General features: G+C 42.0%; 1 protein-coding gene across 8 annotated transcripts in view; it reads right to left on the bottom strand.

The window, feature by feature from the left end:
* CYRIA (CYFIP related Rac1 interactor A) overlaps positions 1-14,801 on the bottom strand; it is a 105,412-nt gene that overhangs the window by 24,873 nt on the left and 65,738 nt on the right. For all 8 annotated transcript variants that reach the window (XM_045447672.1, XM_045447670.1, XM_045447668.1 and 5 more), the window contains one exon: positions 4,105-4,184. In XM_045447672.1, coding sequence (XP_045303628.1) covers positions 4,105-4,174 — 70 coding nt within the window. In that variant the 5' untranslated portion in view covers positions 4,175-4,184. The remainder of the gene's footprint in view (positions 1-4,104; positions 4,185-14,801) is intronic.

The raw sequence follows: 14,801 nt of genomic DNA, 5'->3' as shown, positions 1-14,801 counted from the left end.
TCAAAGTAGAGGTGCCAAATTCATTTAAGCTGTTGCTACATGCTGTTTGGCCTTCCTTCCTCCCTCCCCTTCTTTCTCCTTAACTCTTTGCAATCCAGCCTCTATACTCAAAGGAATAACTCTCGAATCTGTTTTTCCAGGGGCCACTAGTAGTGGGGTAGTCACTGCCCAACTTGCCATTCCCTTTCCAAGCCTTATCCACCCTGACTACTCTGCAACATGTCAATCCACTTACGTTCCCTCCTTCTTTACTGTCTGTGATCTCCTGACTGCCTCGATCTAACGTGTTCTATTCTGTTCCTTCACAGGGCCAGCATCTGTTACTGAGGCTTTGTTTGGCGATCAGTGTTCCATGGGGCTAAGTGCTGGGTTGCAAACCTGAGCGGTAGGGTCCAGGCCTAGTTTAGTCTCGGCTCAGTGAGATGTTCTCCTTCCTTAATAGTGTAGTCTCTTTTTCCTCTTTTCCAGGAAAAGTCCTCCAACTTAATCAACCTCCCTTGAAGCATGAGCACACCTAACATTCCTGCCTGCCGTGCTCTCGTCTGCTTTCTAGTTTTCCCTCAGGGAGTTCAGCTATTCTTTTTTGGTTTTGTTTTTTAATCTTGTTTTAATGTTTATTTATTTTGAAGGAGAGAGACGGAGTATGAGCAGGGGAGGGGCAGAGATAGAGGGAGACACAGAATCTGAAGTGGGCTCCAGGCTCCGAGCCATCAGCACAGAGCCCGATGCAGGGCTCGAAATCAGGAGCTGTGAGATCATGACCTGAGATGAAGTCGGACGCTCAACCGACTGAGCAACCCAGCTCCCCTCAGCTATGCGTTTTGAGGACAAATCCAATTACAGACCCGATTACGGACTGTTAGCCCCGAGCTTCTGCAACCGCTGTGGTCTAGCCCAAGCCAGCCTTCCCTTTCTGCCCGCATTTCCTTTCAGCAAGCACGTGCTATTCTCTCTAAATTGGGCTTCTTGTTCTTCAAACATGCCCTTTCCATTCCTATCCCTATTTCCACTGTTGGAAAACTCTTTTCCCTGTATGCCTATAGAAAAATCACTCATTCTTTAAAACCCATTCCAAAGGCCACCTTTTGCTGGAAGACTTCTCCAGTTCCTTCCGTAGTCTTCCGTTTCCTGAAACCAGATGCATTCCTTTTCTCCTTCTTTACTCCCAGGGTGTGGTGTGCCCTTAAGCCCCTTATTTTATCTTGTCTTGAACTATGGGCTGATATTATCTGCAAAGTAGCCTCAGACTCCATTAGGCAATGACTGTCCTTGTTTAGCTCTGTCTCTCTGACATTGTCTGCCTTACATGGATGCTTGTACTCATATTCCACATACCACTACTGAGTTGAGCTGAAATCTACAGACTATAAGAAAAATCATGACCACAGCTGACCTTTCCTACCCTTCTGGTCCATCATCATTCCGTTTTGAAAATCACCGTTAGGAAATAGGGTTTTCAGGATTAAGAAAAAAGTATTTTTTCCATGAGATGTCTTGGTTCGCAGAGAAATAAGATGTCCTTCCCTAGTCAGAAATGGAGGTTGCTTGTGATAAGCACTTAAGGAGGATAAAAGCCAGAAACCTGTGTTCATGTTCCCATCTTCATAGTGAAGTCATCTTCACTACTGACTTCTGTCCAGTTATTTATCTTTTTAGAGTCTCAGTGAAATAATGTTAACCTTCTCCTTGGGATTGATGAGGAAACAAATAGTTTATGTATTTTCTATAAAGTGATAGTTTTATATTTTCCTTAAATACTATTGCTCTAGTCCTAATGAGCCACAAGGCATGAGAACCTATTCTACATGTTCCTTGTTGAAGAAATTATTAACCTATTTACAAATTGAGTGTCAGTACCATAAGCCACTATCAAAATTCCGGATGTTTAAATGTTTTTGTTTTTGTTTTAGCCACCATGACCTTTTTAAAAATAAGAAAAAGCTAACGAACTATTCAAACTACAAGACTGAGCAGACCAGAGTACTGGCTCATAAGAAAGAAGGAGAGCAGTCCCTCTGCTATAGCCAGGGGCTGGGGATCCCCTGAGGAATAACCTCAGAACTCTGGTACTCCAGAGAACACCCTTTGAAAACCAGTGCTTTAAACCCCTGAAGATTTTTATTTTATCACTTGGAAGGCTTTTAAAATTAGACTTGACAAGGAACTCAATACTACTCTTTATAAAAGCACAGAAAGCCAAGAATCCAAAAACAGGTAAATAGACAAATGGGGGCCACTGAACCTGGTAGGCAATTATAAGCAGCATGTGCAGATGTGTGTAGAACTTAGAGCTTCAAAAAAAAAGTGCACACATTTGACTACCTTAGGTGTTCATATGCCCCCCAAGTTTTGAGTGAATGGGGTATTTTACCTCCACGTCTGTTTTGGACGTCGTACATGCTAGTTGCAACAGTGTAAAATGCATGCGACAAGAAGTGGAAGGAATCAACTAAACATGCAAGCAGTAATATGAGGGGGTAGGATAAGAGGTGATTTATCTTGTAAAATTCTTTAAAGTGACTAATAAATTTTCATTTTAACAACAATAGTAACAACAACAAAGATATGTATATGGGAGTTGCGAAAGTTACACCAGTAAAAAAGCCCATTCCTTTCAATGTGTCAAATCACTCTATTGTTGAGTTCCCACCTACACCGCTGGCCACCTATGCCACCTCACCAAACCTAGCCAAGCACAAGCCAACCCAACTAAACCAACTCAAGCCAACTCAACCAGTCCAACCAACCCCAGCCCAACCCAATCAAAACCAACCAAACCATCCAAGCAACGATACCAGCAAAATGAGTTAAATCAGAAGTGAGATATCTTCATGGAATATAATCTAGATTCAACACTTTTTTTAGGACCCATGAGTTTTGGGAGTACTTTTCCTTTCCAAGTAGCTATTTTAGACTCACGAAAGATTCGGAAAAGGCATATCTAGGGAGCAGTCATCTTTTGCTTTACTGTATCTTGAAAGGGTCTTCTAACATTTACTTAGAAAATCTCTGTCAGCAAGTTTAATATATATGCCATGAAATTCTGACTTATTTTTTGATCTAAGTAGATACTCGAAAACTTAAAGTTTAAAGCAGATTAAAGTTTGCAACAAACAGTGAATACTGGGAAAAGGAACATTTAATGTTCTTGCTATTGTAGAATTGTAATTTAGAAAAGGGGGAATACAGGAGTGAAGGTGGAACCATAAGCTTAGTTGATAAAACATGAATGTGTCACTCACTTGAAAATATATTCAACCAAGAAAATAAACAAGATAAGAATAATAGCCTCCATGTTTATTCAGTCATAATGCACAAGCCACTTTACTTTAGAAAAAAAAATAAATTTTTGGGGCGCCTGGGTGGCGCAGTCGGTTAGGCGTCCGACTTCAGCCAGGTCACGATCTCACGGTCCGTGAGTTCGAGCCCCGCGTCGGGCTCTGGGCTGATGGCTCAGAGCCTGGAGCCTGTTTCCGATTCTGTGTCTCCCTCTCTCTCTGCCCCTCCCCCGTTCATGCTCTGTCTCTCTCTGTCCCAAAAATAAATAAACGTTGAAAAAAAAAAATTAAAAAAATAAATAAATAAATAAATTTTTCATAAAAGAAACATAACCTTCAAATTAAAGGGGGGGTGTCTCAAAATTTTGAAATAGTTTTGTGCAATCAAGTAACATAAAAAACAGAGATGACTCAAAAATAATCTTAAGCCTATTTTCTAGTTTTATAAATTTTTTGTGTCTAGTGATATTTGTTATATTAATCTACATAAGTTAGTATACATACTATTTTTCTTTAGAATATGACACAGCATTTCATAAAAATTGTTAAGAAAAATACATGATGATGACTGATGCTAGCTGATGAAAGGTGACTGGTTGTAAAATCCAAGAAAACCCTATATACATTAAAAATTTTTCCTATTAGGGTTGTTAAAAACATAACAGGAAAAGAAAGAAATAAAATGATCTTTGAAGACTCAGAAAGAACGAACGGTAACATTTGGATTTAAGTATCATATAAAATCTTTATGTTGTAACTTCTCTATCAACAAGCTATTAAGAAAGTAAAAGGTTCCCGTCATTATCATTTGATTTTTGGAACTTACTTTCAAAATCCAGGAAAAAATGTGGATAGTTTTCAATTTCTCTGGTAAGGACTTTGAGCAGGTTTCCCATCCCAGCAAACCTAGGAGAGGCAATACAAAACCAAATACCATTAAAAGGATGAAAAATAGACTTTTTTTTTTTTTAAGAAAAAAATAGACTTCTTAAAGGGTTGGACATATTTTACTAATTTATGTACATCACTCTGGAATTCCAATAGCTGCATCTGATATAAAATATTTCCACACCAGATGACTAGTAACTTAGCAACTCCTTCCTGAATCAGGGTAGGATAAACATCTGTGAGGTCCTGGCTCTCCAGAAGTTAGGGATATCCAGTGTAAAACATATAAAGTATGACAGTGAGAAGAACGTCACAAGCTGTCTCTGAAGAATACACTTGTATCTTGGGTCTCATTCATAATAATGACAATTAACCAAAGAACACTCTATTCTAAGAATCAGGTACTTTAGTTATAGGAGGGAGGGCTTAGGTGTATTTATGGGTTTCCCTTTGCCCTTCACCAAGTCCTTGAATCTTTACAGTTAATACTTCAGCATTGCTTTGTTTCCTCTCCACTGATGTGAGAACATACCATGTTAATGGACAAGCACAACAAGAGCATTATTAAAATATCTTTCCAGAAAGGTCAGTTTCTTAAAATTTCTGGAGAAAGGAGTTTAGAAAACACAGATTTACAGCTCCGGAGACCCCTCATGGCCTGTGGAGGAGGCCAGATTTCCCAGAGGTGCAACTAGCTGGAAAGTCAGAAGCTCTCATAATTTGACATTTCAGTGGTAACAAGATTGGGTACTTCATGAAGTGTAAACATGAAAAGGTATTCATATTAATCTAAAAAGTTATTTTCAATGAAATTATAGCATAATTGCATGGGTGAATCAAACCAGCAGAGAAATACAAATTTGATACATATTTGCAATCCCAACTTAAAAAAAGAAAGAATAGGGAAATAGTTATTATTGAGGTAGAACACAAAATTTCTACTTCTCTCAGCTCTAGACATTAAACTATTTTCTTCAGGAGGCCACTGGTCCATTCAATCATTCAGCACCTACTCATGGAGCCACAGTTTGATGCTGGATGCTGTGCTCTTTGGAAGGCATTTCTCTAACTCACGACTCAGACACCTCAGTTTGTAAAGGATCAACTTGAAAAATCATTGGACCAGTAAAAGAAAACCGCAAGGCTGCAGTTTTCTCTGCACAGGGCTTCCAACAGTGTTTATGCTGACACAGGAATTCCTAAAAATACACCACTGTAAGAAAGATGTGATGAGAGGAGAATGCTTTGTGTGAGACAGTATGCAGCCAGAAGTTCCCTTGGATGCAGAAGGTGGTAGTCCAGTCCCCATAATCCTCCCATGAAAAAACACCTGCACACATCATCCACAGGATAGGTCACTAATGTGGAGCTAGAAAAGAGACTGGGGAAGCCTGATTTCCATCCTAGTTCTGTTACGCAGGGCAAGCTGCCTTACTTCTCCAAACCTCAGTTTTCTCATCCGTAAAATGAGTTTTTGAAATTTATCGATTTCAGGGCACTTAGGTGGCTCAGTTGGTTAAGCCTCCAACTCTTGATCTCGGCTCAGGTCATGATCTCAGAGTCATGAGACCCCACATAGGGCTTACCATTGAGTATGGAGCCTGCTTGGGATTCTCTCTCTCCCTCTCTCTCTGTCCCTCCCCCACTCATTCTCTCTCTCTCTCTCTCTCTCTCTCCCTCTCTCAAAATAAAATAAAGTAAGTGAAATGTTATCTATTTCATTGAGTCTTGAGGATTAATGAGATAGAAATATAAAATGCTTAGCACATCACGTACAGGAAGTGCTCGAGAAATGTTATGTACTACCTGTGTTAATAATGATGATGATGATACCACCATAATCATTATGATGATTACAACAGCCTTCAAATACTTATTTAGGATTATCCTATGGAAGGTGGATTAATAGGTTGCATGCAGCTCTAGGGAAGAGCGCTGGGTCACTGAAGAAATAATTGAAGAAGATCTTCATTCAGAGTCATGAAAAAACATTAGAGCTGAGTATTGAGGGCTGTGCCTTGTGAAATAGTGAAGTTCCTGTAACTGGTGTTGTTTAAGTAGAAACGTGTTCAACCAGCCTGCAAAAATATTGCAAAAATGAATTATGTGTTGGGCAGAAGGTTGGACAAGACACTTCTTAGACTTTTCCCATCTCGTGGTATATGAATATCTGGGCATGCACATACACGTGGGTGCACACACATACACACACGTGTATGCACACACTGGGAAGCAAACACCATGCTTTGCTCTTCCAAAAAGAATCTTCCTTATTCTTCCTGTCATTTTTCTCTTCCTCCCATGCACATTTCTCTTTAAGATACCTTTGAGCAAAAGCCCTGTATGAGGTAGATCCTGCCAAATTCAGAAGCTCAGAACTGGTACAGTCCATCCCTACTGCTGAGCAACATTCACAAACCCTCCTGGGGTCTCTTGGAAAGAATCTGTTTCCAGCTTAATGAACAGTTCCACTTCAGACCTGGAGACACTTCTGGTAGTAAGATGATTCTACAGTTTAATAGCAGTCCCAGCTTCCACATAAAATGCCCTAATGGAAGTTAAATATTCTTGATTTTCCTGGTTTTGTGCTATTCATGTGTCGCAAGAGACCTGAATGGATTTAGCTGCCTCCTAAAACTCTGTCTTGCGCATGATTCTACTGTCAGACTACCTGGGTGGGAAATATGTCAATCCTTTGAAATTAGCAACAGCCTGAAAGGAATACACGTGGAGATACAATCAAGTATCACTTGGCTACAGAATTCTAGATGTTCAAAAGAATAAAAGATGTTATTTAAGCTGGTTGGCTCATGTAGTCAAACATTTTGGAACATGACTCTAACATCAACTGGGGTCAATTAAGGAACTCCCAATATTCTAGATGTTTCATACCCCAAACAGGAAATGTCTACAACAATGACTGTGGAACATTATGTAGTATTAGGGGTCAAGTGCAGTCCTATGAAAGCTGCAATTCAATACACACTCTTTGAATAAGCACAGAACGATTTGAGGATTTCTATTCCTCTTCAAGGTCAACAAGAACTCACAGAAGTGTATGCTGGCTTAAGGTCTACAAAGTGAGTTAACATCACACAGACAGTCACTGAGAAGAGACCACTTGGAAGGGATCCTCACCCATGGGGCTTGCACCACAGCCCCAGCCATGACCTTCATGGCAGTGACTGCTCTTTGCAAAGAGCTCCTCCGTGCATACAAAATCCATTGCTATGCAGCGCGTTCCTAATGAGATGGTTTAATTCATTAATACGATGATTATTTTTAATATTTCATCTTGTTCCATAAAAGAACATAAGTTATTACACACTATTAGAAAATGCAAATACTTACATAGCACAAGTGGGGAGAAGAAAGAAATAAAAGTGGAACAGGAAGATAAAGAGCAAGTAGTATGTGAATTATAGGTCATCTGGGCCATAAAGTCTTCATGTTTACTGGAGACAAGTGTTCAATTTGGACCTGAGCTTCTGCGGGCCGGCCAAAGCAAAGGAGAAAAATGTTCTCTTTCAAGATTTGGTGTCCGGAAAATAAAAACAAATGGGTTATGCTAAAGCAGTAGAGCTTCTTGTTCTACTTCTATTTTTTTTTTTTTTATTAAAAAGAAAAAAGGAAAAATTGATCATAGCTAAGAGACAGTTGAGACAAAGAGAAGTTTCCTATGGCTAAGAGTAGACAGAGGAAGTCATGTCTGGGGAGAAGCCAAGTCTCAGGGCTCCCGTGGGTACAGAAGAGGTTTTGCGGCCAAATGGGTGGCAGGCAGGGAAGCGTGGTGGGCAGTACGGGGCTGACGAGAAAGCGAGAACTCTGGTTTCCACGCTGTATTTGGTTAACTCCATGGCTACAGTTCTAATGTGTCCTGCTGCTGGGTCCGTCCAAGGGATGCCAGCTACTTGTCATTCTCCCCTACAGCGTGGGGACATATGCCAGAGAGAAGAGAGAAAACCAGCAGGTGCTCTGGGGTCTTGTAGGAGAGCCATAGCCCGAGTCCCTTAAAACAAGGATGATGATTCTGATGATGATTCTTGGTGGTTTCTATGCTGTTTATGTAAGTTCAAGGGATAGGAAAGGTCTCCCCAGTAATATAAGAGGGGGAGGAGAACCCAGTTTGAAGGAGAGAAGTATATCAAAAAACACAGATGCTAAAGTACTAAAATAATAGAAACTGAAGTCACAAAGGAGGATGGTACGAGGGATTCCAGGCATAAAAGAGATGGAGCAATAAGGTCTAGAGCGTTTTTATTACTGAAAATAGAATGTTGTCTGTATTGTGAGGTTTAGACTTACTTTAAACACACACACACACACACACATACACACACACACACACACACACACACACAACTCCTTTAACATCTTCAAAGATCACCTTAAAGTAAAGTCCTCCTGGGACTTGCTATAGCCACACTGTGCACCTGAGTGTTGTGAGATCTGAATTCATTTCTGCAAGGAGAGTCTGGCAGGGGGGCAGCAAGGGAAGAGTCCAAGGTCTTGGCTATCAGATGAAGAGAAAGGAAAAGGACATACCAGTTGGGTAAGTACTTATGAAGGGGTGGGTCCTGCAAATACGCTCTCTGACTCTTTTACTTGGGATGTCTCCTGCTTTTGGAGAATACCATCGGAAGGTGGTTCTCTTTCCATCAGTTACCACTCTGGATGGCCTTTCGCTCTTAGAGACATGAGTCTTCTTCCACGGCTGGATTTTCTAGGACTGTCCCTTCCCTACCAAAGCAAAGATGTGTGGGTATCTGCTTCACTGGGTCCTTGGCATGTTGGCCTTAGCTATTGGCTGGACCTGTTTTCCCATGGCATTGCAAGCTGAGATTTACTGACAAAGAGTAAGATATAGTATTGAGAATCTGAAGCAGAGTAAGTCAAAAGAACAACATGGCCAACCGATGCTCTCAAAAGACATATAGTGTAAGGAGTAGATGAAGGAGATGACACAGAAAAAGTTGAAAAAGCTGCACAAACATGAAGAACCATCCAATTCTCCCATTTTTCCGGAGCAAGTCATTTTGGCTGTGAGACCTGGGGTCCTCATCTGCACGACAGTCCTATAATAATATCTTCTGTGCAGCGTTCTTGCAAGGACTAAATAAAATGGGTGTGAAAACATTGCATATAACTGTAAAATGCCATGCAAATATTAGTTACCATTATTCAGCATTACAACTCACGTTATGGCTTAAGATATGCAGAGAATCAAAGAAATGCAATGTCCCCTGACTCAAATAAGGTGCATTTTTCTTCATCCTTCATGTTTGGTCTTGGAAGATTAATTGTTTCTTTCTTTCTTTCTTAAGTTTATTTATTTATTTTGAGAGAGAGAAAGAGAGCCTGAGTGAGAGAGGGACAGAGAGACAGGGAGAGAGAGAATCCCAGAGAGGGAGAGAAAGAATCCCAAGCAGGCTCCAGGCTGCTGTCTCTGTGAGGCTCAAACTCACACACTGTGAGATCATGACCTGAGCTGAAATCCAGAGTCAGAGACTTAACCGACTGAGCCACCCAGGTGCCCCAGTCCATGTTTTTTCATGCAAAAAGCTTTCACTATCACCAGACCAAGATGGAAAGGCATTAAAAGCTAGCACTTTAAGATACCTTTCTACATGCTGAACATTGTATTTTAGATAGACTCTTCTTATTTCATCTTCAAAATATACATAGGAGGAAGATATATTTTCTAGAAGTAGAAAATTTAGGAGTATTCAGATTAAACATAGAAACTGATTAAAAAATATATAAACACTTATTAAAAAACCCCAAATTCTCAGAAAACCAATATTTATGTAAGTCTGTAATAATTTGAGGCTGGGGTCTTCCGATAACTCTATAGATCATTACCTATTTCCATCACAAAAATTCCAAGCATACACAAACGCTTTTGAAAGTAGGCATAAGTAGGTCACTCTTTTAGTAAATGCTAGAAAAATCCTTGAAAATTGCAAAGTTTAGCCAAATGGTTATGTCTATGACTGTGTCCCATTTCATAAATATAGCAGGAAGTTTAAGGAAAACACGAACATCTAACGACACACCAAAGTGGCTTACGAAACACCTCCACGGACAAGAAATGGAATGCCGAAGGACAAAGGGGTGACACGCAGATTTGCCAGCAGTTTAAAGGAGAGGACGTTAGGATTACTGCCCACTCAGTCCCAGGAGGCTTGGTTCCCTCCAGTGTTAGCCTTCCTCAACACTGATTCTATGATAGTGACCTATCGAAAAAGAAGGAAAAGGCGAACTCCTATTCCAAGACAAGGGACTCTGACAGCAGTTCGGTGGGAAGTTTCTTTTTTCCCCTTTGTTTTTTAAAATAAAAAAAAAGCCACCTTTAATAATGACCTGAGGGAAACGGTCAATGACTGGTTAAACGCCCTCAATACACAGGACACGTGGGGGTGAGGTACGCAATAATGGAAGGCATGGCCTCAGTACTCAGGGGATGCCCATTCTATTGGGCAGGGAGACTGTAACCGACTTAAGAATGTGATCTACCCAGGAAGCATATAACAAATTTCTGATAAGTGGTAGGTGCTCAGAAATGTTAACTGAATGTGAAAGTAACACTATGTATTTGGTACATCTTAAGAACCAATCAGAGACACTACAGCTTTTTATTACATTATTATACCTAAGAGGGACAAGGACATCCACAGTTTAAAAAAAAATTTTTTTTAATATTTATTTTTGAAAGAGAGAGAGAGAGAGCACACGTGACAGAGTGTGAGGAAGGGAGGGGGCAGAGGAAGAGGAAGTCACAGAATCTGAAGAGGCTCCAGGCTCTGAGCTGTCAGCACAGAGCCTGACTTGGGGCTCCAACTCACAAACTGCAAGATCATGACCGGAGCTGAAGTCGGACGCTTAACAGACTGAGCCACCTAGACGCCCCCAAGAAATCCACGTTTCGTTGAGTGCCCACTGTGTGCCCGGCACTATGTTTGAGCTCTCGCACACTTTAGTTCACGCAAACCTCCCAGCAACCCTTCGGCTGGCTGTCATTATCTGTACGTTTATTGGAAGAAAAAGAGGCTCGGGCGGTTAAAGCATCTTCCTGAGGACTACAGGAGAATCAAAGAGAGAGTCTGGGACCCTGAAGTCTATGCTCTTTTCCCCATAGCAGAAGACCTGGAACTTCAGACCCCCAGGAGGTCTCTGTCTGGGGACCCTGGGAGGCCACGATCTGTGGAAAGTGCACGCAGGATGGGCTGTTATTGTACACACGCACTTTCTTTTTTTGGAAGAGGGTCTACTGCTTCTGTTCCCTTCCATTCCAAAGTGGCCTGTTCCACACTAGCACCGCTCACTGGTGTAGACAGGGAGGGAGCTGAACACCGCAGGGGGTGGAGTCTCCCTGAGAAGCTGGCACAAAAGAAGTGAGCTGCCCCAAGGGCGACCCTTCGGATCTGGACTGGCCCAGAGAAGCTCTCCAGCTGGGGGTGTGTGGGGGAGGGTGGGGGGAAGGGGGTTTAGAGAGGAGAGGAGAACTAAAGTCACAAGCTGGATGGTGACTCAGCAAGTCTTCCCAGTACAGAAGTCTGATTCCTCAAGGTTCTGTTACTGGTGTATAATTTTGAAGTGGGTGCTTTCATACTTTTTCCCCAAATAGTCTCAAAGGAGGAGGGTGTTTCTCCCTTCACTCTAGGTGTGTTAACAGTGCCTATAGAGATGGCCCTCACATTCCTGCCAAGGGAGGCTCTCATCTCCCAAGGGTGACAATTTGGGATGTGCACATGGTGTTTTCTTGGCTCTGAGCACAAAACCACTTCCACGGGACTTAGCTCTAAGCCTGCTCAGTGGAAAACAATGACCGTCTGGAAAAACAGTCCTCTGCTAACACACACACACACACACACACACACACACACACACACACGTGTATTTTTTTTTTTTTTTTAATTTGGAACTCTCTTTTTATTTGGAAGAAAAAATATTGGATAATAGTATTAGCTGTATTCCCAGAGTGTAAAACCAAATAAAACCAATCTGAGCTTGCTTTTAAAAAACGTGGCCGTAGTTTGTGAGGAAATTAATTTGTTTATTATAAGACATAACAAAGGACTCGAGCACAGGGTGCAAGGATTAGTGTGAATGCTGACTGTTCCCTGCATACAGCAGAACTTCAATACCAATCTTCATGAATAGGCACTTGGGAGATTTCTTTAGTAGCTATGACTATCTGAAAAGAGAATTCCTAAGCCAAGACCACCTTGATCAATAAAGAATAGAAGATGAGAAAAAAAAATAGATCAAACAGTAGTCCTACAGAGTTTTATTTTCTAATGTTTTTCCTTAGGGTCTAAGATGATAAATACCCAATACCTCTATCATAAGGGATAGGTTCTGTTCGCATTTTAAGTGAGCCAATACCTTCAAGAATCTACAATACTTAGCATCCCTGGTACAAAGATATGAATAAATCAAAGACTTTGATTCTTTATAAATCAGTATTTGGGGGAATAAGAAGTTCTAGTCGATCTTAATATTTTTCTGCAACATAGCATGTAATCCACAGACCAATCATGAACCCAACAATGACGTATTTATATAACATCACATCTTTGTCAAAGATGCGTCTGGCCACATTCATCCTCACCATGAGCATGTGTTAAATGTAGAAAAGGTATTAATGGACCCGTTTTACAGATCAGAACTCACGGGTCAGGTATAGAAAGTATCTTTCCCAATATCTTCCAGCTGGCTTCTGGACTTCCTGATCCATAATCCCAAATGTCTTCACAATACATTCTACATTAGAACCGGGATCATCTTTTTAAAGCTCTTACGTAACCAAAAAGCACTTGCTCAAGGACACAATACATTTGTGCCAAAGAAGGGTCCAGACTGGAGATGTCCTGCCTCTCAGTCTCACGCTCTGTCTACCCAGACAAAGAGTAAATGGGACATCAAATCCATTCTTCTTTTTTTCTGTTTTAATTTTTTTAATATTTGTTTTTGAGAGAGAGAGAGAGAGGGAGACACAGAATCCGAAGCAGGCTTCAGGATCCAAGCTGTCAGCACAGAGCCTGATGCGGGGCTCGAACTCACAAACTGCAAGATCATGACCTGAGCTGAAGTCGGAAGCCTAACTGACTGAGCCACCCAGTCACCCCTAAATCCATTCTTTAAGACATAAAAAGTACAGCTCAGTGTATTGTTGCCACTGGAGGGTTTTTGTTCCATGCTCATCAGATCTCACCAGAACATGCTAATCAGCTACCTAACAAGGACACCATCAGATGCGTCATAAAACTGCGCACGTCTTTCTGTCTCTACCTTGGTTGTCTTACTTCAGACCCTCAGCAGAGCAGACCCTACCTGCATCCAGAAACAGCTCCCAAACCGATCTTCCCGACGCCAGTCTTGTTACCCTTCCATTCATCTCCATACGACTGGCAGAGCCCTCTTTCTAAACACAAATCTGACTATGTTACTTTCTTGCTTAATATGCTTCCACTGCCCCGCAATGCCTATAGGGAATAGCGCACCCAGGTAACATGCCCCGGGCACAGAGACACCTGGCCCCTGGCCCCTATCTTCCTCCCCGTCCCGGGACCCTTGACTCCACTGACACCCTGCCCTTCTCTAAAGGAGCCCCGCTCTCTAGTGCCTCAGGGCCCTTGCACATGTTCCTCCTTCTGTTTACAATTACAATGGCAACCAGCATTTCTTTTTTTTTTTATTTTTTTTTCAACGTTTATTTATTTTTGGGACAGAGAGAGACAGCATGAACGGGGGAGGGGCAGAGAGAGAGGGAGACACAGAATCGGAAACAGGCTCCAGGCTCTGAGCCATCAGCCCAGAGCCCGACGCGGGGCTCGAACTCACGGACCGCGAGATCGTGACCTGGCTGAAGTCGGACACTTAACCGACTGCGCCACCCAGGCGCCCCGGCAACCAGCATTTCTTAATGCTTTGCAGGCCACAGTGATGACAGCTTCTCATGTATCACCATATCTTAAATTTTACAGCCACACATGAGGGAAGAATTGTTATTATCTCAATTTTTAGAGATAAAGGAATAATCTTAAAGACTTAGAGACTTGCTCAAGACCACAAGGAGCAGAGCAGGGTCTGGCATCCAATTCCGTCTGACCGCTAAGCACTGGTCCTTGGCAAGGGCCTCCCTGGAATTCCCTTTCAAGTACGAGTTTGGAAACCAGAGCCTTCAGGAGTCCCCTGACTTCTCCTGACTCTTTGGCCTGACCTCAGGTAAAGGAAAACCCACCTACTTGAGTGAGCTCTGCCTCTCTCTGCTCACCTAACGTGCTGTGATGACTATGTCACGGTGTCCTCCAGCCTGGACTGTGATTGACGCCTGTTCCCTTATCTCTCTTGATGCAAGGTCTTCTGGGGCAGGGCCATGTTTACACCTTACTGTGTCCCCAGCACTTAGCACAGGGCCTGGCCCACGGGTGGCCCTGAAAAAATAAGAAATCCGTAAAACTGCTCTGCCCAGTGGTTCCAAGGCATCAATGAGTCAAGGGCAAAATAAGAAAAACTAAAGTCTATGTCTTGGGCCACGCAGAAAGCTAAAGCTTTCTAAATTTTACTGGTTGGCCAAATTCAAAAATCTAGGAGCTGCTAACCTGGTCAGTTACTTGCTCAGGCTAGGAA

Source organism: Leopardus geoffroyi, chromosome A3 (genome assembly GCF_018350155.1).
Source record: "Leopardus geoffroyi isolate Oge1 chromosome A3, O.geoffroyi_Oge1_pat1.0, whole genome shotgun sequence".
Lineage (NCBI taxonomy): Eukaryota > Metazoa > Chordata > Mammalia > Carnivora > Felidae > Leopardus > Leopardus geoffroyi.
Note: the sequence above shows the minus strand (reverse complement) of the source record. Positions and strands in the feature narration are given on the sequence as shown.